Genomic DNA, 26,387 nt, shown 5'->3' on the forward strand with positions numbered 1-26,387 from the left:
TATTCCTTGTTTTATTTGCATGAAATTTAAGTGATCAAATGGTAATTGCTTATCCTGAGCGGTGGAAAGACTTTGTAACAAACCCGAGAAGGTTATTGTAGGGGGAGCCTGATGATCTTTTTATTTTTTTTAATGCTAATTCTCCTTTTCCAGTGGGAGTGAATGATGTCATCCTGTCTCCTCCCACTGTGTAAACTAAGCTTGTGTCAAAGTGTTGCTGCCTCTTGTCACAGAGAGAACAGTTCACTTAAATGCAGCTGCAGTACTTTTGTGTGATACCTGTCAGAATCATTCCCAGAGCAAGGTTGGGTTTGTGACCATGATGTCAAGATTGGTCTTTCTGCTTTTCTGTGGATATATTGCTCTAAACCTGGGAAATGCTCAGAAATTGCCAAGAGGCAAGTAGCTATGACAACTTTCTGGGGTTTTGTTTGTTTTTCTGTTGTGGGGCTTTTTTGTTTTTTAATGTTTGTGTTTTGCCCTGGAAGTTTGCTTTCAACATGTTAGGGATGATTAAAGGTAAAGGAAAAGATGAAAGATGATCAGTCAGCAGGGCAAGGTCCAGAAAGTAACTTTAAAGCTCTTGAATAAAACAAGCGTAAACGTTTTTGTGGTGTCTTATGACTCTAGTGAGTACCATGAAACAAAGTAACTGTATTTAATGAATTTGTAATGATTTAGATGGCATTGTGCGGGTTTGTGGTTTAAGATCTTAAAGAAACTGACTTAGAAGCACCCTGTGCTGTTGGTGGAAGATTTCAGTTCTGTCTTGAAAAAACTTTTATGCTTTCCCTTTATATTCATCTTTAACAATTCAGTAGGAGTTGGCTTTTGTAGGTCAAGTTGTGTGCATTTTGAGGGAGAGAAATAAGATTTATTAAAATTTCCACAAGAAGTAAAAACCCTCCAAAACTATATGAATATTTGTTTAACTGTTCCTTTCTCTTGGAGTCTGGAAGTACAGTAGAATTGCAAAGCTGGCAGGTATCTCTTTTTCTTGTTAATGTGAGCCATGTAACATTGGCATTTTGCTAATATTTTATTACTGCAGGAAGAACAGTCATAGCATAAAATGAAAAGAATATTTCTATATCTAGACTGTAAACCACTTCGTAGTACCTTGGCATTAAACCAGCATTTTTACAACTGTTTTTGTACTGCATGTATTGCTCTTACTTTGTAAAAGTGCTTGCCTGAGTCCACTGTTCTTTGTAATGCATTTTACATCTGCAGTCTCCTGCAACCAGTAACTTTTAGAAAGGAAGCTGTGATTTAGTTCCTTATGAGAATGTTTATTAAGAAATCAGCACTTTGAGAGCTTCCTAGGAGGTTGTTTCACAGGTGGGGAACCTAAAAGGATTTTGGGGAGAAGAGGTGACTTTTCACCCACCACCCATGCCCTGAGATGATTTCAAAGATTCCTTTTTTTTCTTTCTTTTTTTTTTTTTTTCTTTTCCCCCGGTGATGTTCTTTTGGAAGTGGCTTTCTTCTAAGCTTATCTTCTGGAGTCAATGTGGAGTTTTCTGCACACTACTGATAGTGGGGCAATGTGTAGTCTGTGAGCAACAGATAGATATGTAGTTATTGTTCAAGTCAAGGAGACTGTAAAAACTCCTCCCTCCCCCCCCCCGAAAAAAAAAAAAAGTGCAATCTGTAAGTAAACTATTGTAGCAGTTTTCGTAGGGGAGGATTATGTTGAACAGAGAGGAACCTTGTATGTGTTGCTTACCTAAAGGGAAGGAACTTTTCTAGTGCTTGTGTTTTTGAAAGGTTTCACTGAGCTTTCTGCTGACTACCATAGAATAGTGGCTGCAGCTTTATGTTAACTGTGAAATTTAGACAAAGCTACTGATCCACTGCAGTCATTGGGAGATTAACTCTGGGATGCATTTTTTCCTGTCCTGAAATAACATTGCAGAAGTGACGTTCTGTTTGCCAAATGCACAAAGCTGCAGGTGGAAATTCAATTTCTTTTCAGTGAAATAGCTTTTTAAAGATTCTCCCATTGCAGTATTGAAACATCAGTCTAATTCTTTTGTTTGGAGCTGCCTCTCAGGTTATTATTTGCATTAGAATGCATTGAAAAAACAGGTGTGTTAGTACCTAGCTGTTACCTGGAAGTGTTCAAAGGATGGTCTTTCTCTGCAACACTTTCTTGTTTGATAGGGAGTACAGATTTTTTTCATAAGCAAAGAGTATATTTGAATCTTTAAAGTATTTTTTAAATGAGGATGTGTAGTGGTAGTATTCTGTTAAGAGAGCAGCTCTGCTTTGCTAAGCAAGCTTGAATTCCTGTGCTCTTCAAGTCATGAACTATGAGTGTCACTCCTGCTCTGTGGGGAACAGTGGAATCAGTTTCATAACTTGAGGGAGAACAGTCTAACCAAACTTGCTTTCTGGTGGTGCAGGTACTCTTGTGAACAGGTTTTTAGTGTAAATCTTGCTGTTCTTACTAGTGCTTTGGAATTCTAGTGCTCAGGTCTTCTCTCCAGGAGGTGAAACACAGTGATCCCTGGTCTCGTGGACTGGGTTTATCTTTCAGTGATACAAGGTGGAAAGAACATCTTGCCTTCTGCAGCTGCAGCGGAGCAGAGCCAGTAAACCCTTTGGATGTCAGTGAATTCCAGAGCTGTTTGGGAGATTGTGAACTGTTCAGGAGGCGGGAACACAAATGACTCACTTTTCCCATATATTTTATATATTCACCTCAAGAAGCATGTGTTGGCCTAGAATGACAAGGAAAATGTTATTGCTGTTCTCAAAAGGAAGTTCTCTATTAAAAAATTCTTTAATTATTTTGACTTAAAAAATTAAGGCACTGTTGGAGGAATAATTTGGTAACACTATCAACATGACTCAAGAAGTCAAAATCGGGGAAATACCAGTTAAAATTTCTAGTGGGAACTTTGTGCTGCTTCTGTGTGTCCTGCTTTATAACAGTTTTGCCTGTACAGAAGATAGGCTTTTACTCTGGTCCTAGCGTAGTGCCCTAAGTGCAGGTGAACACCCTTTCTCTTGCACTTTGTCACATTTACTATAGCAAATGACAAGTGATGAGGCAGTTATAAGCTGTGTCATAGTTCAGACTCTTTCTACACTAAGACTTTGCATAGATAAGTAAAGGCAATGTAATTGGAAAGGGAATGTTGGCAGGTATTGTGTTTTACTGTGGAAGGAATGCCTTTTTTACAATTATTGTTTGTGTTTCATGAGTTTCTGTGTGAGGGTTCAGTTGCTAAGAAAATTCTGTAGTCGGTGCCTATGGAGACTATGTGAGGGGTCACAGAACAGCAGGGCAGGAGATGATGTACCATCAGGGATGGTCTTTTATCAAGTATTGGAGCCACAGTCCTTTCAACTATGTCCAGCTTCTAAAGCTTTCTTTTTCATCAGAAAGAAGAGAGGCCTGGACATTTTCCATTTATTTTTCTCTTCCCATATGCCATTGTGCCAGTGCCATCCAACATATAATCCTTCAGTTCAACACTGTTGTACCTGAAATATTTTAATCATCGGTGGAAACAGTTGCAGTGCATAGGTGTCAGAGTTAAAACTTGTCATACATTCTCTAATTTTTATGGTTCTATGTAACAGAAACATTCCATCCTTGAAGAATGCGGCATCGTCTCTCCAGACAGGAATTGAGTACAGACAAAAAATCTTGTCTTTAAAGAGAAGTTACAGGACATAATTCACAAGATTGTACTGCCTTGTAAAGTGTGTTTCACTGACATCTTTCCAGCTGGGCCTGATACAAATGTTGTTGAAGGCAACAGTTGTGGAACAAGTTCTTAGTGTTTGGTAAAACAGCATTTTGTGTTTCTGTTTTTGCCAGTTGACTTCCCAGAGATGTGCATAGAAATGCATTTTTTCACTATAATCTGTTTCTGATAGGTTATGTATATCTTCATGTTCTGTTTGTCTTCTTTAGAGCTGAAAAGACTTTGGGGTTGATCCCTTCTTACAAATATACAGTTTTATGAAGTTTTTATAAAGGAGAGTCTGAAAGTTTTTCTGGTTTGTTTTTCATTCTCCCCTGTGTTTCTGACCTCTGTGGTTTTCCTACTACTTGAATTAGTCATCAGGTAGATTGGAATTCAGGCCCATCCTTGTTCTACTTTCCAGGATTCAGGCCTGTCCTGTTCTGCTTTCTAGAAAGGGCTCGGGAAACCTTAATTCACATTCCTCCTGGTTGCTGCCTTAAGGAAAAGGAGTAGAGACCTGAAATTTCTTTCCAGGACCATGTGAAAGAACCTGATTTACAGACTCATGTAGGAAAAACCAGATCCAATATTTTCTTGTCTGTGGAGTTGTCAATGGTGAGGATAAGTGGGAAAAATAAAAGATTTACTCTTTAAATGTTTGTTGGTGGTGATGGTGCTTGTTTGGTAATTATACAGGAATGTTAGAAAATATTGTAGATAACTACTAGCTGGGATTTGTATTTATGGTAATTATAACTGATACCCCTTTGGGAGTGAACACTGTATTTACAGTATACTTCTAAATGTACCGTTGACATTTTTGAAAGGAATAGGCTAATTTTATTCATAGCTAGATTTGCTGGCTATGCTACATTATGTAATACTTCTTCCAAACCAGAGGTTAAACTCGGCATGTGTTTTCACTTACTGGTGTCAAGCAGTTAAAACAATGTTGAGTTATTTCAGTCTATCACAGTCACTGTACTGCAACAGCCAAACCTTAATCTTTAAACTTTTGTGCTCCCCTCCCTGCCTGCCTGCAGCACCCCTTTGGTAGCTGTAGGATAGCAGGGCAGAAATTGTAAGACAAGGATAAGTCTCCTGAAAGTTGTGGGTTTTGAACATACAATGAAGCTGGCGTATCAAAATATCAGAAAAGGAGTGAATTGACATGTGGTTTATATGTTACTTTCTCCACAGTTTACAAAATATCTTCCTAGGAACTATTTTTTTTTAAATATGCAGTGCATTAACATTTAAAAAACTTATTCTAATGAAGGAGGGCTGGATTGGACTAAACCAGTGAACTTTTTTATTTTTCTTTTAGTGTCTGGAAAGAGAAGTGCAAAATTGATTTGATCTGTGTGAAATACTTCTCTTATGTTTAATGGCATATAAATTACAACAAAATCCTATGAGAAATTTCAAAGGAATCCTTTATCTGGTGTAATTGAGAGGCTAGGGTTTTCAGTCAGTAGATATGTCATGGCAAATTTGGCTCATTCTTTGCTGAAAATGAAAACAACCCATAAGAATGTTGCTATTATTGCAGCTCATTTAATCAAAGTTAACCTTATCATGCAGACGGTTGTGTCCTAGGAGTGCACAAAAATGTATCAAAACTCAGTACTGTCAAGCTTCTGAGTTCGAAGATAATCTGTAATACCAGAATTCCATTTCTATACTGGCACAGGCAGTGGCGCAACAGTGTGATGATGCACATGGGTGGATACTGTAACAGTTAAATTCCATAGCGTATGAACGTCTTTCAAATGATCTCGCTGCTGGTAATCTATATAACCTTCCACCTCTTCATTTTAATTTTAATGTTCCCAGTTATCTCTTTTTGAATATTATTTTTCAGTCCTCCTCCGTATGATCTTTTGTATCTAGCCATTCCAGCAGGACAAGCTACATAACTCGCCTGAGGGGAGATCTATAGGCTAAATTCTGCTGCTGCTCTTTGGCCAGGCCTGCTCTATATGGGTAGCAGTCTGCATGTCTATTGCATGGTGGCACTGTGAACGGTCAGTGGGTCTGAGGCTTCTTTGGAGTGTTTGGACTTACAAGGTATGTACTACACATTGCACATGCAAACAGAAAGCTCTGTTTGCTCCAGGCAGGGAAAATGGCTACAAGTGACCTGCCATAGTCAGAAGTGTTCATACAGCTCCTAGTGGATTTCTTTTCCTTGGGGAAATTCAAGTGTAGACTTGAAATTGGTAAGCAGGATAAATTTGTTGCTGTGAGGTGTTTTTGACTACTGCCTTTTGCAGGAGATGGTTGGAGACTTACTGGCATGGATAATACAGCAATTTCACATTAAATCTTGGTGTGAAGAGAGACAGGTATTAGTGTCCTAAACAGTGGCCTAAAATAGGTGCCATTAGCAAAAGAGCCCCTAGTTTGCTCCCAAGTGGAAGAGGGCAGCTGGAAGCAGGCCAGATGCCACCCAAGCTTGCCTGACAGGCCTTAATTCAAATGCCCTTAGTTAGAAACTGGGTTTGCTACAATACAGGCCAACATGTATGCAATACAAGTTTGCTTTATGAAATACCTGTTTGTCTGTCTTTGCTGTGAGAACAGTGTTTGTGAAGGAGACTACTGGCATCATCGTGAATCAAACTTTTGTGCGGGCAAGGCCTGGGCCAACTTTCCTAGCACAGCTGTCCCTCAAAACATATCAACCATATGCCATTATACTCTGGCTAAATCAACCCTCAGCCTCCCCACCTGAGCAAACCAGAGCGTGTCATGTCAAGGTGAAGAAAAAACAGGTCAAGTTTTGAACGGCCAAGTGAATTTCTATTGTTGATGAAGTTGTTATTGTAATTACGGTCACCAGAATTAAATGCTTTTGCACTCATTGCTTGACCAAAGTGATGTCATCAGAATGATGATATCCGGGTGAGATTATGTAAGGATGGTCACATCACGAATATCAACTCAGAGTCTTCACCATTTCACAGTTGCTGAATAAAATGCTGGGAAAAAGTTGAGGCACTTGCTACTGGAGATACTAGATCTAAAGGTATGGAGGTAGGAGAGTGCTTTTGTATTAGAAGAAAGCTAATCTTATCTACTGGGCTTGTTCAGAGGTCGATAGACAAAATTTAACCTCTGTTTTGTAAAATACTGTAGAGTTGTTGCTGAGATCCTTCCCTCTGTAATGATATAATATTATTTTGATTTTTTTCTAGAAAAAAATGAGGCAAGTGAATCCACAGTTTTCTCTTATGCTAATTGCAGCCACGTTTTTTACGCAAAACCTGTTTACCTTGAACAAATGTGTTCTAGGCAGCAGGGCTCCATGTAGATCAATCCACTTTAATAAAACCCAACATAATGAAGTACCTAAACCTCTGTGTGTGATTTGATTTGTATTTATGTTTTGTATGGGTGTGTGGAGTGCTAACACCTAGAGTATTACTGTCCATAAGGGATTGTAATTCAGTGCTACCGTTCAAATTGGAGAGCCAATGGCAAAATGGATTCTCAATGTGTGAGAGAATTTATTTTGTAGGATTACTTCTACATTTTTTATAGTTCTTTTTTCATTATTCTTGAAATCTCAAGAAAAGTACAATTCAATAAAGCAGTAAGAGATTGTAATGTTCTCTCCTATCATCAGCAGTTGTGGCACTAGTTTATGAATCTATAAATGGCCACAGAATGCTTGATATGAGTTTACATAATTAATACTTTGGGAACCTGGCCAATTTTAGAGGACTGGCAGTGTATGCGGGATAACATTATTTTTGAACTGGCGTAGGGGAAAAAAACTTTTGTCAGCTGCTTGGCTGTGCTTTGTATTAATTATTAACTTTAATTTTTCATTCTATGATGTAAAAGTCTGGAATCAGTTCAGAACACTTAAAATTGTGGTTGGTTCAAAAATACAAATATGTAAACTTGAAATGTCCCAGAAGGCTGTTTTATGACTTTGAAGTGAAAACATTTTCTGGCAGTTTTGATTCCCTCATTACCACAGTTCAAGCCTGTACATGAACAAGAAAAATGCACAGTGAGAAAAATGTAAGACTTCAGACTTTATCACTTTTCTTTTAAAATCTCAGTGTATCTGTGCAACATGCACAAGCATATGCTGAAAATAAAGGAATGGGTGCAACAGTCTGAAAGTTGGTAAGAAATTGAGCTTTGGAATAGAAATAATAGGCAGAAAACTGTATTGTCTGACCTGGAAATTTTGGCAGAGTTCCATTATGGCTTACATAAACACTGAAGTGGCTGGATTAAATGGCAGGGCACAGTTTTTATTTATAGCATAGTGTACGCTGAAGCATAGCTTGTTGTATGGTCAGGGAGATGGCTGCAGTCAGGTCTTAGAACTGTGAATTCACTTAGTTTGATGAAGAGCTGTCTCAGGTGAAAGTGTGGGGTTGGATGTTCAGCTCAAATCAGTAGATCTCCTTCCTTTATCATAAAGCTTATTGACATCTATTTAAACAGTGAAATCGCTGCACATTGGTAGCCCGTTTTTTGCTCCCTTACTGATGAAAACCAGCTTTTGGCTGTGCTATGACACGCATAAATAATGCATCTCTTCAGCATTTCTTCCTGCTTTTTGTTTTAATTATGAGGAAGGCGATTCTAATAAAAATGTCTCTCTGCTTATGTTGAGTATTCAGTGTTCCTTAGTAGGTGATGAATCTGCTGTGACTCAATTGGTGATGGTGTAGTAGTTAATTTATGTTGTCTGTTTATCAAGTCTTTGTATAAACGTTGTTTTTTTTTTTTTTAAGGAATGAAACACTAATTATGCAAACTTTTTGAGCTCGAGAACTTCTTTGAATTTTGGACTGATTTTGTGATTACTTTTTATTCTCCAGTGAAGATTTATGTTTAGACTGAACTTGCATGCAAGTAAGCAAGTCATGAGGGTGATTTCACACAGAGTCTCTAGCTCACAGAGAGGCATGCATGTGCATACACAAACAAAATAATTGTGGATCTAGTTCATTTTTGGTAAATGCTTTGTGTCAAAAATTATTTGTTTTAAGCTTACAGGCTTTTATCAGTTCACCTGTACTCTCTCCCACTCTCACTCTCCCACTTTTAGTAACATGGTCAATAGGAGTTGACAAAAGCATTAGTATGTTGTTAACATGAAGTAATGAATTCTTAGAAAGCAAAGTTTCTCAGTAACATAACAGATGTTTATTGTGTCCCCTTTCCAATCAGAAATACTTACAGAAATTAGCAATGCAAATAATATGCTATTAGTATATTTACTTGAAGGGTATGTAAGGTTGTTCATAGTATTAAGGCTGAAGAAAAAAGTACAGATGTTCCACCACACAAAGGAAAGGAGTCCTCTTATTTGTGCTCTGTTTCAGTGTAGAAATCTCAGGCATTATGAATATTTTTTCCATGACCTGGCTTTTCTGGACTATTTCTTTTCCATTAATCTGCTTTTGTAGTGTTAAAACACTTGTCAGTTGTCAATCAAAACAGGCATGGGAAAGACCATCTCATTTTAAAACTCTGTGAAGTCATGAAGCAATATTCATGTACTTAATATACTCTTAAATCAGAGAACATTCTTTGGGAATTAGTGTAATCTACTGCACACTGGGTTACAAGATTAGTGATGAGAGAGACGTTAACTTTCTACATACCATAAATTTCCCGCAAACAATTGGATGCATGCCTGAGTGAAGTAAAAGTAAAAATGTGAAGTCAAGTCATACACAGATTGCCTAGCTGATGGGTCTGTGCACAGGTGTACATGTCCCTATCCTGCCCCAAAAACTTTGCCTTTTGCCTTCCCTTTTTTTTTTTTTTTTTTTTTTTTTTTTTTTTTTTTTGGCTTAGCATAAGCCTTCCTTTTGTGTAGCTGATAGTTTTCTTTATTGTCATTTTTCTTTCAATAAAACACTGAATGTAGAATTGAAAAAAAACCAAACAGTAAATATAGACATAGATGGATTAGAAACAGAGATTATTCCCCACTGCTTGCTTTTATTTCTGTAGCTAAAAGGCAATGTACTGGAAATGGAGCAGGTGATGTAATGGATATAGAATTTGGAAATGCAATCAGACAACATAAATGCTATATTGTCATAGCCTGCGTGGGAAGGGAAACAGGTGGGAGAACACATGAAATACTTTGTTAGTAGCAAAAATAATTATTTGTGTCTTATCTTAGTACTCCCTTAATCATACACATAACTTTTATTTGACATGTGGTATACTTACTATAAATGTTTTCCACTTTTTCCTCTGATCCATTGATTTAGAACAACATACTTCATATTTTAGTTTTCTTAAGATAACAATGCCTCAGCTTCACGAGGTGTTTGTAGTCTCCTTTAGACACGTTCCAAACCTGCCTGGACGTGATTCTGTGCAACCTGCTCTAGGTAAACCTGCTTTAGCAGGGGGTTGGACTAGATGATCTCCAAAGATCCTTTCCAACCCTGACTGTTCTGTGATTCTGCAATAGCGCTGAAAAACAGAATGTCTGCCAAATTTTGGATTTTGGTATTACTTCCTAAAATCATCAAGTATTTATTTTATTAGTGGTTTTACGCTCTTTAAGACTTACCGGAAGTATGTTGCTTCTTTTTTCAGACATTTGCTTGAACTGTAGCAGTTTTTCTTTGATCTCTGTAAACTCAGAATGTGGAACAATATAGAAGAAGATAAAAAGGGTCACCTGTGATTTTTCTTAACCTGTTATTTTTTTTTTATTTTTTTTTTCCCCCCATGAGAAGCCAGGTCATCAGTCTTTAGATCCATCTCATCTAATGGTGCAAGATGAGATACATTTAACAGCTGGAAAAACTATATGCAGTTGGAATCAACCCTTATAGGACTGGGCTGTATCCAGCTTGCGTCATAGACATGTGTGAAAATGTTCAGTTTGGAGGCCAAGAACATCAGTGAAACCACTTTATTTTGACTGCTCTGTTGGAAACACTGAGCAATTTTTTTGAAAAAAATTGTGTGTGTGTCTATAGTTTTCTAAACTGAAAGGGAATAACCGGTTAAAAGCTTTGCTGATAGACTTGAATGCATTGATGAGACCAAACTGCAGTTCTCAAAGCATAACAGCATTCATAATAGATCACTGTTTTTATTAACTGATGAAGTTTATTCTTTCTGAGTGATATACAGCAACATCTAAGAATTCTTATGTATGCTTCAGATATTTAATTACTTTATCAGTTGTCTGCTGCTGAAAAGCAGGGAACTTATTCCAAAGTTAAAACACAGAATATTGCAGGCACCATTGCCAAGTGTGCATCCAAAGTTATTAATCCTTGCACTATTTGAAGTCCTGTTTGTCTTGGATGTTAGAAGAAGATTTTGAGCAGAGAACTCACATACTTTGTGTGATCACATGATGATTGCAATGTTGGAAGGGAAGAGCCATCGTGACTTCAGAGAAGGGATGATCCCATGGATTTTCATCTTTTTTATGCATGTTATTTTAAAGAGGCCTGTTTCAAGTATAAATAATATAATGGAGGGTTTATAAATAGAACTCAAATCCTATTAGACCGTAGTAAGGTACTAAATTCATTCTTAAAAGCTTGCATACATTTAAGAATTGTTAAATGTCTTGTGCTGTCATGGGCATGGTCCCTACGTGCGCAATCTCAATGTGATGGGCAGATTGTAATTTTCTGTTTCTAGATGTTTCTGGTAGAAATAGATTATTACATTACCTTCTGATGAAAGACTTGTTTCTGTTCAAAGATACCTTCTTTTAGATACCTTTTACTGTTGAGAACCTGTGAACTTAACCACAGACTGGACTTTCTCATGCGATGGGCATGGGTGTGTTTACTTAAATATTAGCTCTTGACAGGGGAACAAACCATTCAAACTCACTGATGCATCACGAGTGGAGCAGTGCCTGTCTCACTAATTGCACTGCCATTCTGTAAAGAAGATTTAGGAAGGTAGCACTACAGAAGGCAGCAGGGTTGGTCAGACACAGTCTGGCCTTGGTAAATTTGTACTGGCTATTCTGAATCACCTTCTTGTTCATCATATGCATAGATGTGACCATCTGTTCCTGGTGACTGAGGGCAGGCTGAACAGCTGGCCGTTTCCTGGATGCTCTTTCTTGCCTTTGCTCAAGCAATTGCACCGAGATACTTTTCTGTTCTCTCATGACAAATTAAGCTTGCCTGTCCCTGGCAGTTCTCTTATGCTTAGCTATATACTGAAGAGATCATGCTTTATTGGATTGTCATGTTATGTCTAACATCTACATGTTAGAGATAGGAAGTAGGATGTTGGAATTCAAGCATAGCGTTGAGAGCAGCCCTGCTTGAGGCTTTATGGTGCATACTTAGAGGTGCAGGAGCAAACCCAGTAGCCTTCAAGTGGAAAAATACTCATTTCTACAAAGAAACACAGGGCTGAAATGGATTTCCTGAAATCATTTTGACCCCCTTATGCTTATTCCTGAGGCAGCTCGTTCCAGAGCTTCACCACCTCGATCAGTTTTCCAGCTACCTTCCTTGCTAGAGTTTATGTTGCTTCTGCTCTTCACAGGTAAGGAGCAGAACTTTTTCATATTGCTCTCCTTCAGGGCTTGCTTATTTGTTTTTGTGCATTTTGATACTGTCTTCAAATCAATCTCCGTACATTTCCTCTAAGCTGGATGACTCCTATTCATTCAGGCTTTTTTTCTGGGTAACATACCCTGTACCTCTAGTCACTGACTTTGCTTTTTTTCCTGGATTTTATCAAGTTGGTGTACTTTATATGCTCTATGCACTGTCTTATCAGTGATAAAGAGATCTTTTTAGAAGTGAGGGCTAGTGCATAAAACGACTGGATGCCAGCTCTTTAGATTTACAGTAGGAAGGCAACAGTCTTGAAATTCCTAGATGTGTTTGTGATTCTGAGATTCATAGATTAGTTTACAGTTTAGGAGCTGGGAAGTACGTGCTGATTTCACATTTACTCTGTTAGTGTAGATTGCAAACCCAGGTAGCTGTCTAAATACTACTACTACTACTACCGTGTAAGCGGTTTTGACCTTAAAACATAGCCATGTGCTGAATCAGAGAAGGAAGTAAAACAAAATTAGCTATGAAAACATCTAAGCCAATGTTACTGAATACAGAGATAAAGACTTGCTCTTTTAGCTGTTAGGAGTGTGGCAAGGAAGATAATACTTATCACAGAAGGAGGATTTTAGTATATGACTGCCTGTTTTGTTCTTTGGATATAGAAAAACATGCAAATATCAATTTAATACTGCTTGGGGTTTGTAACGCTAATTCAAAGCTGCCTTGTTCTAACACAGTAGAAATGATACTTTCTTACCATCAGTTATTCCATATTCTTATTTTAAATCTGATTCCTACTCTGAAATATTTCAAAAGATCCCCAGATGAATAGTCAAACAGCAAATCAATCCAAAATGTATGTACTGAAAAAAACAAACTTAAGTATTCTGATGTAATGCATAGTGATCATACATGAGGAACAGACTTCAAAATGACTGCTACAGTGTGAGAACCTCACTGCAATCTGGCTACAACATCAGTCCATGTAGTACGTTATCTGTGCATTCAGTAATGAATAACAAAATCGTGGATTGTATAGTATTGTCACTCTTCTTTCAGAACCAAATGCAGTTGTAGTTCCAGATGCTGTTTTTCATAATGACTTTGATTTTTGATTCAGCAAAAATGCATTGATGTCTGTAGATGAGAAGTGGATTAAGGGAGGGGTGATGCTAAATACTGCCTGCTGTTGAGTAGGTTAAGGGCAGTGGTAATGTTCAGTACTACCTGCTAAGGAGCATGTTTTTAAGAAACTTGCAGCTTTAAGGTCCATGGTCTTCAATACTGATCACTTCAATCTGTTTGTAATTTGTGGGCAGAGCCAGACCAACAGCATCCAAATGCCACACCTGCTTAAGTTCTTAGTACCTTTTGAGGAGCTGTTGTTAAAAAAAGTCCATGTTTTTATTCAGCTGATCACCTCCAAAATATGACTACCTTATAAGTGCAGCCATGTGCAAAGACCACATTTCTCTTGATATTTGCATTAGCTGATGCTCTTTGAAGGGTTAAAAGGGATTTAGACCTATAAAACTTGAGAGACTTTTCTTGCTCCCCACAGTCTTCTACATGCCTTTATTGAATATCTTTATTCAGGATCCGTCAGGTTCTTTGGCCAAGACACAATTTTCTTCATAGTCCAGCCTGGGTGGAGTTGCCTTGGACCTATTTCCTTGGGCAGAAGAAGGAGCCAGAATTGGAAAGACCAGCTCTTCTGGGCAAGATGCAGTCACTGTCTCATCAGGTGGAGTTGCATCAGCCCAGGAAAGGACATGCCAGGCCAGTCTGGAAAAAACAACTACTAGCTCTGAGAATAAAGCCAGGGGAACAGTGCTCTGGAGATTGTGATTACATCAGATCCAAATCAAGCTTTATCACAGAGCAAATCAGTGATCCATAATCTAAATTGAAATAAGGGTTTGAGGTTGTTTTATTAACAAGGAGTTTTTTCATGGACAAATAATGTCCTTTTAAGTTTTGTGGTTTGTGTGCTATTGATTTGAAAAATAATATCTATCAAAAATGGTTCAGCTTGAAGGGGTGTCAGGGGGCATTATGCATTGAAAATTATGGCTACGCTTTATTCTGTCCCTACGCATCAAAAATGTTGAATTGTTCGATGTTGAATTTAAATTAAATTTTTAGGATGTGTATTTGACCTTTAAACACAACCAAGTTTACTGACTGGGCAAAGAAAATAGTGGAATTTTCTAAGATTTAAAAGAAAAACAGTATGTTATGACAGGACCCAGGGACAGATTATTCAAACTCTGTCCAAAGAACTTTTCAGAAGTTTAACTTTTGTTCCCTTTTCAATCAGAACTGCAGACTTGGTTATTCTCAAACAACATTTTTCTTGCTTGTTTTCAATTTTGTTTGCCGTGTTAACAAATAATGGGAAATAAGCTGCAGAGTGAAAGCTGGAAATGGGGGTTGGACCACTGAAGTGGGATTCTGAGTTTAAATCCAGGCTTTTTTCAGCTTTGTAACTTAAAATAAGGATAGTTACTGTGCTTAGTCCAATAAAAAAATAATTTGAAACCAAAATGTATAAGGAGCTTTGTGAGGGAGACAGTGAAAAGGATGGAAGTGAAACTTCAAAGAAGTGCTTTAATTACCTGAAAAGAGGTGAGAGAGATGTCAACCTACAAATGATCATTCCTTTTTGTACACTACTTTATGTAGGTACATAGAAGCCGGAATTGCTGATAACTACATCTTTACCACTGCGTTGTGCTTACTGGTCCTAAGGTAGCAGGGAGCTACAGCCATCAACAACTCAGTGCTGAACTAGTTGTCACTAGGCAGGAATTGGTGAAGGAAGCTTTAAAAACTATAGTTTTGGAATATAAACGCTTTAAAAAGTTTCTCTGAGGAGTATCCACTTAGTTTATATCTGTTAGAGAAGTATCTGTTTAGTTTGTATCTGTTAAAAACAGAGAGCACATTTCAGATTAGCATTAGTAAAACTAAATACGCATTGCAGCTGAAGGAAGAGGTCTCGGTCGTCCTCAAAGACTGTTGTTGAGAAAGGGCACTGGAAGGGATGGGGCTGAATCGGGGCCCTCACAGTACATCTTCTGGGGAGGTCTTAGTGAATTACTGCCTTCAGCCAAACACCAGTACTGAGGGTGGTTCCTACTGGATAGTTCAGATATTTGTACTCCTTTTGTGGTGAATTTCTATTATAAATGAAGTTTCTAGAATTGCTGCATCGTATGAAAAAATGTGTAGAGGGGAATTATAATTTATGCTATTTTATTTGCTTTACATAGTCTGTTAAGAATGTTCATACACCTAAAAAAAGTTGCCATCTTTCAAATAAAAATATTTTAAAGGCACAGACAAGAAGGAATTTATTTCAGGATCTCTTGAAAACATCTTTATTCGGAGTTTTGCAAGTACTGAAATCGGAATTCCAAGAGATTGTTCTTGTAGCACAAGACAACTGATCGCAGAATGTCTGTCTGATGACTCCAGGTCATTAAATGCAATTTCTGAAAACAAGTACATGGACCAAGTGTTTGTGTTATGCTTGTACTGGCCAAAAAGACTTCTTTCAGTATCAAGAGAAGCTAGAAAATACAGTATGGAGGCTTACATGAAAATAAGATAATTTTTTTAATTTTTTTTTTTCTTGAAGTTCTAGTTCTAGTTTATTTCCCAGAGACACTTAATTGAAATTCTGCATTTCCCGTTGGCTGACATAAGGTGGCTTCCTCTTTAACACATAGATCCTCCTCAGAGGCTTCCAACTCTCTTACTAGACATGAGAATTTAGATGGAATTTGGGTTGTATAGATCTTTCTTTGGTAATATCTCTTCTTTTTTAAATTACTGCAAGTCATAGGACAGGTTGTACTTACCATGCTGTCATATCTACCCTTTCAGTTACAGTGGGAGTTGAAAAGAAGGGCTAACTTCAAAACAGTATGGTGCAATCAATTACTAGTTTCTGGTTATCAATAAAGTAATAAGCCTTGATAATAAGACTTAAAATAACAAGCTTTATTCATCCTGTCTATCAAGCACCATAGTCAAAATAAGAAAAATCTACCATTTCTATATTAAACAGTGTCATTGTAAGTGAAAAAAGGAGCATTTCAAAATGAATGATGGCTTCAGCTCCTCAGTTGCTTCTTTGAACCAACAGAATGGCTTTGAAATGAACGGAACTGTACCCTGGGGAAAGAGAAACTCATGTTAAGGACTGTTAGGACTAGAACAGGAATTGTACTGCTGAAACCCTTCTGATTGCTCATTCCTAAAGCTGTGCCGGCAGATCTCAGCGTAATAAATGTTGGTCTGTAGGTAGGAATAACATTGCTTTTTGTTCCTCTTTTTTGAAAGCTGCCTGAGCAAAGAGATCCTGTGAGCCTAAGTTGAAAGCTTGTGAGTTAAGCTACTGTTGTGGATAGACGTGTATGTATGTGTTTTGCAAAGTTAACTGCTGCATGTTGAGAGCCTATTTTTCTGAAATAATGTTAGACCTGGTAGAGGGTGTAGGCATACTGGTACTTCAAAAAAAATATTTAATTGGCGAACTTCAGTTGCAAACGATAAAACTATGTGCAGTGCTTTTTGCTTACAATCTCTTTAATAAGGTATTCTTTGTTGCCTTTTTTAAGGCTATGGTCTACATGGCATAAATTTTCATCGTTCAGAGTATTTATTAATGTGGATTTTGTTGCTAGGAGAGTTGGTGTTTTGTGTAATAAGTTATGAGAAAGCTGATTGAACGTTGTCCACAGCTACCTGACCTGAGGATACAAAGATGACACGTTTTCTGCGGAAATGCACAGCAATAAGACAAGAGGCACTGGGCACAAATTGGAACATGGGAAATTCCAGTTAGATATTACTTTTTTTTTTTTTTTTTTTAAACCACAAAGATAACGAATACTGGAAGAGATTACCCAGAGATGTTATAGAATCTATGTCCTTAGAGGTGTTCAAGACTCAGCTGGACATGGCCCTGAGCAACCTGATCTGATTATGTCTGCTTTGAGGAGGGGGTTGGACTAGATGACTTGGAGAAGTCCCTTCCACCCTAAATTATTCTGTGATTCTATGGTTGTGGCTGTGTTTTGTTTATTCTACGGCATAGAAACAGAACTATTTTAAAATGTTTCCCATTTTAAGCTATATTTGGGCTTGAGCCAACCAACTGATATTTCTCCATGTTTGGGAGCCAAAGTAAATACAAAATTATAAAATACCAGAAATAAAAGTTGCACAGTGTTAGGTTATCAGTGAAATCTTGGCTGGTGATACTATGGCACCACATCTGGAAAACGAAAGCCCTGCTGTGAACAATTTGAATGTTGTAAGTGAAGTGGTGCTTGCAAATAGATGGTGCCAATATATTTTTCTTAAGGCACGCTTCATTTGTTTAGCACTCTGGGAGGCAGTGCTAGGTCTTGCCTTCATGCCCTCTAAAATGTTTGAATTGGTGCAAACCAAACAGTTTCAATGTAAGGCAAAAGGAATCCTGGTGATGCAGCCAAATTTGCTGTAATGCAGTACAGCTGTATTCACCCTCTAGTTTTGTAGCACAGAGTTCAAGGATTTTCACTTTATGGATAAAAACAAAAAAATAGGATATTTGATCACAAGAGACTGTACACACTTAAAGCGCACCAGCAGAATCATAGAAAAGTGAAAGTAACATCTTGTCCCAGTATTGTTTTTGCTGAGCTTTCAGGGAAGCAGGCAAACAGATAGCTCAAAATTTAAGTTGCCATGATAAGTTTATTTCAAAACAAAAAATGGTTACTTTATTCCATTTGTGCTTCATTCTTGACATTTGTTGCTGTATCAACACCTCAGGGTTACTTCTGAATGTGTTAATTATTAGTTAATAAATTATCAGCCAGCTGTTGACATACCTTGTTAAGTTGGAGAGAGAAATAGAGTGCTCTGCAGCTGAAGATACTTTATTTGACAGGGCCAAGGGGTTTGGGTAGAAACAGAAAAGAGCCAGTTAATTCACATTCCAGTCACTTCATCACCCAAGTTCTCTCATGTTACTTGAAACAGAGGAAAATCAGACCAGCCTGCAATATTAACTAACTTCATGTCTATTGTTACCAACAGTATTGTAATGATACAGTGGGACATAGGACGCAGAATTTCAAAGGCTTTAATTCTCTGTTATTGAAACAAAATTCTTTTGTTTTTTCTTTTTGGGAAGTAAACTCTCAGGTGGTTTTATTTGCTTTTATAGGTTGGAAATATCACTGCCCCCAACTAAGTTACTGAACAAATACTGCTTTAATGCAACTAACCCAGTGAACCATTTCTATTTATCTCCTTCTCTACAGTTACTAAATAGCAAAGGAATTCTACACATCTCTTCTTGGCAGTTAGTGTTTTGCCATTTCAGACAGCTTTGCAATGGCAATTTCTTAGGGGGTGTTAGATCTAAACCAAAGGGCTTTGACTGAACTTTTGCTGTGAAAGTAGAAATTGAAAATTGGAGTTCTCTGCCTTGTAGATAAAATGAACTAGCTAGTATGAGTAAGAGATCATAGCAGTGCTTATGAATTCTCCCCTCTTTTCCTCTGTTACTCCATGATTAATTAAAGTCGTAAGAAAAATAAGATACTTCACATAATCCCTGGTAGAGCCAAAGCTTAAACAAGTGTCCAGCTAAATATTTTGTATCTTATTTTCTGTAGCTGCTTTCACATTTTAAAGATGTGAATTTCAGTTAGGTAATTTAGAGTTAATTTTTTCTATAGTTTCAATGTTTATTTGCTCTTGGCTCCTGTTGCCTATGCATGACCACTTACATTTTCCAACTAGCCGAACCATGGTGATCCCAGCTGTATTCTTCAGACCTTTTATAGCCATTTTCTCCTTTCTGAAGAGCTATTGGTGGCTGGTTCCTTTATGATGCGGCTGATTCATTAAGCTGTCTTTAGCAGTCTTTCCCCTTATAGGCAAAGAGCCCTTTCCCTAGAGTGATTCTAACGCTGCAAGTGGTCTGATATACTTAACATAGTGCTTTTAGTTCGGATATGCTGTGCACGGTTCATCCTGCTGGTTTTGGCCATCAACTGAATTTTGTTGAAGAGAATACTTGCAGATCATGGAACGGAATACTAGCAAATGTGGAATTTTTGTTGGCAAGCATGGAGGGAAACATTGTTTTTCAGAGGTAGCTATGGGTCCCAGAATCTTCCATTTGGAGATGGCCTCAGTGTAACAGAATTACTCTACAAATGCAAATACATAAGGCCAGCGTTTCAATAACACATGCCAAAAGCTGATACAAGTGAATATCAGTTAGGAAAATTCAATCTTGCCTTGCCTTGCTCTGTGCCTGCAAATCTTTTCTGTTTGGAAGGTGTTTTCAGAATCTCTTTGCATTGGAATTAGAGGGTGTCTAGTTTATCATTTGAGTCTTTCATCTCAAAGGAGATGGGGAGGAAAAAGGTATTCTAAAATAATAATATGGCAAAGTTATTTTCTCAAAATCAAATGCATTCTTACCAGTGTATCATAGTAATCAAGTTCCTGTGACTTCCCGCGTCCATTCGATCATGTTCAATGAATGTTTTTCTCAGTGGTGGCCAAGGTAGAGATATTACTCAGAATGGCAATGCCTGCTTTCCCTGTTAGTTGTTCAAAATACTGTGAGATCAACACAAGTGAAATCTATTTCACTACTGTGGTCCAGCAAGCAATCCTCATTTACCAAGCTAATTGCTCTGAAGTCCTTTATATCTGTCCTGCTCCAAGCTGGCCCTCCCTGGACTAGCCTGGCAGTGTCGGTGCAGCAGATAGCAGTGAGCTCTCCCCACCTGGCTGCAGAGGCCCCTCTGCACTGCTGTGTGCTCCCTGTAAGCCTCTTGTCCACTCCAAGGATTCCAAATGACCACGTGGGCCTTCCTCATAGACCTCAATATGAGTTGCATTTTGTTACATTTTCATGGGAGGTTTTTTTGTTTAATTCTGACCAGTGTAGCAGAGTTGGATTTACAGTCTCCTGCAAAAGCTACCTTTTCTTTTTAGATTCAGGAAATGCTTGAATTTGTTCATAAGGGTCCAGGTCTCCCTTTAAACTCATGTGACCTCCTTGGAGTAATTTAAATTTTATTTTATTTTTAATTCTTTAAGAACTACTTTCTTATAATGTACACAGTTATATAAAAAAGGGTTTCTTCACATCCTTTTGTGTTTGTATTTTTATGATGTGATGGTAAGAAATATACTGTGTGTAGGTGGGCACGAAAGTGGGCACTTGGAAGAGTGCAAGGACTTCTGGAAAGAGTTGGAATGCCAATCTGTTGGCAGGCAGAAGAGCTGGATTGATGACTGCATAGCACACTGACCTGGTTTGAGGAGAGATGTCATGCCCTACAAAGAGTCCATACCAGGAGTGATCTAACATGCATTGATAGTTCTGCCATGAGAGAGCATGTTCAGTGCTTGTTGGCTTCCTTCTATCCTTTGTTTCTTTGGTTTTGTCTCTTGTGTAGCCTTTCACTCTTTGGAACTCAAGTGGTCTCACTCAACACCTATGGTTCCCAGCAAACCTGGGTTCTGACTTGAGCTGGGAGCCTTTGTTGCTGAGGTAGCACTAGTGGTAGAAGAGATAAGCGATTCTATGTAGTGGTCTCTCTTGCCTTGGGCAATGTGAGGGCAGATCCTGATTCTGTTAGGCATACCTCATTTCAGAGAACATGACTGCTGCCACTCAACTCATTTATTGTGAGCCGAGTGATCTTCATATCAAAAGTAATTAGGAGATGTTGAAATAAGATTCAAGATAATAAGATGTAGTAATAAGAGAAATAATAACAAGCTCCAAAGGGATCCATTGCTTTTCGTTCTTTTTTTTTTTTTTTTTTTAGTATCTGTAAAGTAACTACACTAAAACGCATCAGTAGGGAGAAAGAGGAAGAAAAGAGAAAAACTTCAATGTGTAAATAGACGTTTCTGTAGCATACCAACTTCCACAGATTTCTTGTGAAATTTTCCATCTGTTGTTCAGGTCCGTTTTGACATCAGATAGAAAAACTTGACAGCATTGGCCTTGGTTGCTCCACTTCTGTTCATGCATTTCCAGAAACTGGTCAGCCTCTGATACTTATTGTTTTACCACTTAAAATTCATCCCTCGATTTCAGTGATCCGAGAATGCACGCAGCCCATGGAAGGGAACATCATTTTGTCATACAAAGCGTAGCACCTGTGTTGTTGCTTTAGCACAGTTATTTTCCATTTGAAACGAGCAGCTAAATAACAGTGAAGGCAGTTACTTGTCTGCCTCACCCCGTGCTGCTCTTTGGGTCAGGCTGCACCTTCAGGAGGAAGGGGAGAAGAGCGCTTGTGCTGGAATCGGCTGGGCCCTCTAAGGGAGCTTCTGCTGTGTGGAGAGAAGGAAATCGTGAGCAGGGAGCTGACGGAAAGGGTAGAATGAAGATAGTTATGTTAACAAGAGCATGGAACAGACCATGTAGGTAGATCTCTGAGGAAAGGAAAGAAGGGTTATCTCCATACTTTATTGGGTGCAGGGGGAAGCATAGTGACAAGGGCTGAGATACTTATGCCCTCTTTGCCTCAGTCTTTAATAGTAAGACCAGTTGTTCTCTGGGTGCCCAGACCCCTGAGCTGGAAGATGGGGGCAGGGAGGAGAATGAAGCCCCTGTAATCCAACGGGAAATGGCCAGTGACTTGCTATACCAGTTAGACATGCACCAGTCTGTGGGGCTGGATGGGATCCACCCAAGGGTACTGAGGAAGCCGGTGGCAGTGCTCAGCGAGCCGCCTCCAATCATTTCTCAGCAGCCTTGGCTAATCAGGGAGGTGCCAGTTGGCTGGAGGTCAGCAAATGCCATGCCCAGGGCAGGAAGGAGGTTCCGGAGAGCTACAGGCCTGTCAGTCTGACCTCTGTGCCGGGGAAGGTCATGGAGCAGCTTATCTTGAGTGTCACCAGGCAGCACGTGCAGGGCAGCTGGGGGATCAGGCCCAGCCAGTGCAGGTTTGTGAAAGGCAGGTCCTGCTTGATGAACAGGATCTCCTCCTATGACAAGGTGACCCGCTGAGTGGATGAGGGAAAGGCTGTTGATGTCTTACCTGGACTTTACTAAAGTCTTTGACACAGTTTCCCACATCATTCTCCTAGGGAAACACTGCTCGTGGCTGGGGTGAGTAACAAACTGGCTGCACAGCCAGGCCCATAGCACGGTGGTGAGCGGAGTTACATCCTGCTGGTGGTCCACGTGGATTTCCCCAGGGCTCTGTATGGGGGGCTGTCCTGTTTAATATCTTTATCGACAATCTGGATAAGGGGATAAAGGGCATTCAGGCAGTTTGCACCTGACACCGAGTTGGGGGAAAGTGTTGATCTGCTGGAGGGCAGGAAGGCTCTGCAGAGGGATCTGGACAGGCTGGGCCAGTGGGCCAAGGCGAAGTGCCATGTCCTGCACTTGGGTCACAGCAACCTAAAGTGGCCTGGTGGAAAAGGATGTGGGGGTACTGGTTGACAGTCAGCTGAACATGAGCCAGCAGGATGCCCAGGTTGCCAAGAAAGCCAACAGCATCCTGGCTTGGATCAGAAATTGCATGGCCAGCAGGATTAGGGAAGATACTGTCCCCCTGTGCTCGGCACTGGTGTGGCCACACCTCGAATACTGGGTTGGGTTTTGGGCCCCTCACTGCAAGAAAGACATTGAGGTGCTGGAGCATATCCAGAGGCGGGCAATGGAGCTGGTGAAAAGTCTAGAGAACAAGTCTTATGAGGAGCGGCTGAAGGATTGGGAGGTGTTTGGGTCAGGAGAAAAGGAGGCTGAGGGGGGAACCTTGTCCCTCTCTACAACTACGTGAAAGGAGGCTGTAGTGAGATGAGGCTGGTTTCTTCTCCCAAGAAGTGACCTGAGAAGAGGGAACAGCCTCACATTGAGCCAGGGGAAGTTTAGATTGGATATTGGGAAAATTTTCTTCACTGAAAAGAGTTGTCAAGCGCTGGCACAGGCTGCCCAGGGAAGTGGTTGAGTCACCATCCCTGGAGGTATTTAGAAGACTTGTAGATGTGGCACTTAGAGACATGGTTTAGTGGTGGACTTGGCAGCATTAGGTTTACAGTTGGACTCGATAGTCTTATTTGGGTTGGAAAAGACCTTTGATTCTATGATTATATGATTTTTTCCTAAACGCTGCAGGGACTCTGCAGTATCTGTTGCCATCCAGGCCATCACTGAAAGGATCCTGTACTTAAAAGTGAACTAGAGGAAAAGAACCTGCCCTGTCAAGACAGGGTGGGGAGGATAAGGATTTATTTTTAAAAATTTTAAGTTAATCTCCTTTTCTTTTATTCTATTCTGCCTTATTCTCTATTTTTAAAAATACATATTCTGTTCATGTTCTGCTAGAACTGGCTTTGAGTTTAAACACTGTCTTGGCGGTTTTGATATGCTAGCTATAAAGAAAGGCTCTAAGGTGTTGCCATCTTAGGATCCCAGTTAGACTTTCTGCTTTTAGAAACTTCACTGAGTTTTTAGGCCTAAGTAAAATCAGGACCCCTTGTCACTATAATTGACTTCTTATGAAGAAAACACGTTATCTATCTAATTGGAATCAAAACCAGATGAATTCAATCTTGAATTAGAATTAGGTCTACAAATTAATGTAAAGTGTGAGAGACATATAGAAAGTCATGTGTTTAAAAAAGAAAGTTGACATTATTGTAAATTTAAAATTAAAACAGATCTTCAACAAAGTTTTTTTAAAATTCAGTTTGGAGTCTGATTAAGAATTTTAATACAGAGATCAAATTATCATGTTTGAATCAAGCACTGTAAGTCTTGCTTTCTTCTTAGACATTGATATTCAGTGGAGACCAGGAGACCAGCCATTCGTTTATGCTCAGCTCTCCAAAGTTAGGTTAGAGCTTTGCAGGCTGCATAATTTGAAGAAATCTATTTCACTGTCAGTCAGAGGTATTAATCCTAAACCTTATTGGCATGGAACACTTTTTACTAAGCATCCCTATGAAGCATATTGGAAGGGTTTAAAGTCTGTTGAGCTTTCTGCTACTTGGAGCCTTGTTGATATTCAAAGTTGCACAACCATAGCAGATTCATATACTGAAAATAAAAGAAGTTAGGATGTCTCCCAGATATAGAAGCAACTGCCACCCCTTCCCCTGTGATGGTATTGTACTGCTGAAAATGTCAGTGTGTTGAGTTTTCTAGAAGCCTTGCAGTCTTCTGGAACCTGGTAGAGTTTTCTTCGGAAAATTGTGAGAGTTTCCTGGCTAAGTGCTTTTACTCGATCAGCCTTTAGATAAAGGAGGGGTCTCATCAGAGGCAGGTGTTTTCCATCAGTTTTACTTGTACACTTCTCTGTATAAAGGGAAGAGTCATAAAGTGTTTGGCTTAGGTCTTTACATTCAGTGTGCAGACAACTGCAGGTACTCAACAGTGCTACTAAATTATCTTCACAAATCGGGGACTGTGATCTTGGCAACTCAGTAGTCATTAGGATTTCTCAAAACAAATAGAGGAGGGCAGGCTGGGGTGATAACAGAGAATCAGTATGTACTTGTCTGAAGAAACTTTGAATATCAGCCTGCAATTACTGAGCAAGAGAAAGGAAGAGAGGAGTTAGAGTGAGGGAGAGAAAGAAAGAAAGGAAGGAATTTCCATGTCACTCTACCCTGGTATTTAATGATAGATCGTATGTCTCATTGTTATTCTTTGGGGTTTAGCTCCTGAAGTAAAATGATTTTCTGCAAATTTCCATTTTTTTCCTGAGAAGTTACTTTCAGCCCTTGTGATTGCAGAGATGCTGGAAAATCTGTTTGGAATAAAAATGTATATTTTGAGAAGAAGAGAAGTAATAACCCAAAATGTACTATACTAGTGCTAGTGTTGTAAGTTTAGGGGAAAGTCACTACCTTTTTTTTACCTTTTATTTTTTTTTTAAGCATTGGCATTCAACAGTTCTGAAAATCTGATAAGCGTAACAGTCAAAACGGAATATTAAAATTGTTAAGTACCGAGGAAGGAAAAGCCAATCCTCCCTTATCCCACCAAGAGAAGATGAAATACTTTCTTGTAGCCTAAAACATTGATTATTCTGTTATGAAGTCATTCTGTGTTGTTATAAGTTAAGTTTTTGTAGATGGATATACAAGATGTTTCTTGCTTTATGTGCTGCTCCCTTGGAAGGCATAAAAATAAATGTTTTAAAAAAGTTTCTTGGTAATTTTGAGTAAAGTATATATGTTAGTTAGGTGTCCTGGTGTAATTCCAACTGGAAAATTACATTTCCAGTCCAACATAGAAATAAAAAAAAAAAAGGTAGTATTTTTATATGGATCTGGTTGCTATTTATGCTCTACCCTAATTTTGCAGTGTGATTAACATAATATGAAAACTCTTTTTTTTTTTTTTTTTTTTTCTTTTTTAACTAAAGAGAAAAGAAAAAGCCCTAGACCCAAATTGCAAGTTTTTCACCTATGGGTGCTATAAATGGCTAATACTACTATAACTGTCACGTGTAAAGGAAAAAATATTTGCTTTCTTCCCAGTTATTTCATGCACTTTTCTACTACTGCAGTTGTAGAAGATGTCACCACTAACGATAATAGTGAACTAATGGAAAAACAAACATCTTGGAAACCACAATTTTACATTACTGTTAGCTTGGTTTTTTTAAATACACTGAGTTTCCAGGAGACTCCACCTTTCAGGAATTGTTCAGTTGCTTGTGACTATCAAATTAAACAGCCCTGTATTGCTGTATTGTCATATTACATTACTGAATATGTAAGACAATATGTTCTGATCTTCTCTTTTATTTATTTTTTACCCAGTGAAAAGGCAGAGTCTGAAAGTTCAGATCAATGCGACAGATGACACAGTTTGCATGAGGTATCTTCGACCAAGTCAAAACACCAAACTGGAAGGTTTTGTCCTGGGTTATGGAAGCAACTTCTTCTCTAATCAATACATTCCTTTGCCTTCAGAAGGAAAAACCTACGTAACAGAGCTTGGTAAGACACATTTGCTTTGCATGCTACTGTTGTCATGAATTATGGGAAGAGAGTGAGGAGAATATCAGCCTTTGGACTTCCTCATTTTTTATTTTATTGGATTGTTCGCCAGGGTTTCTTT

At 38.7% G+C, this 26,387-nt stretch overlaps 1 protein-coding gene across 1 annotated transcript in view; it reads left to right on the plus strand.

Moving 5' to 3' along the window:
- The first annotated feature begins 209 nt into the window (after positions 1–209).
- Positions 210–26,387, plus strand: part of ABI3BP (ABI family member 3 binding protein) — a 166,177-nt gene continuing 139,999 nt past the window's right edge. The window contains 2 exon segments of the mRNA XM_056329210.1: positions 210–398; positions 26,087–26,266. Coding sequence (XP_056185185.1) covers positions 320–398; positions 26,087–26,266 — 259 coding nt within the window. The 5' untranslated portion in view covers positions 210–319.

The sequence above is a fragment of the Falco biarmicus genome, chromosome 2 (genome assembly GCF_023638135.1).
Source record: "Falco biarmicus isolate bFalBia1 chromosome 2, bFalBia1.pri, whole genome shotgun sequence".
NCBI classification, from domain to species: domain Eukaryota; kingdom Metazoa; phylum Chordata; class Aves; order Falconiformes; family Falconidae; genus Falco; species Falco biarmicus.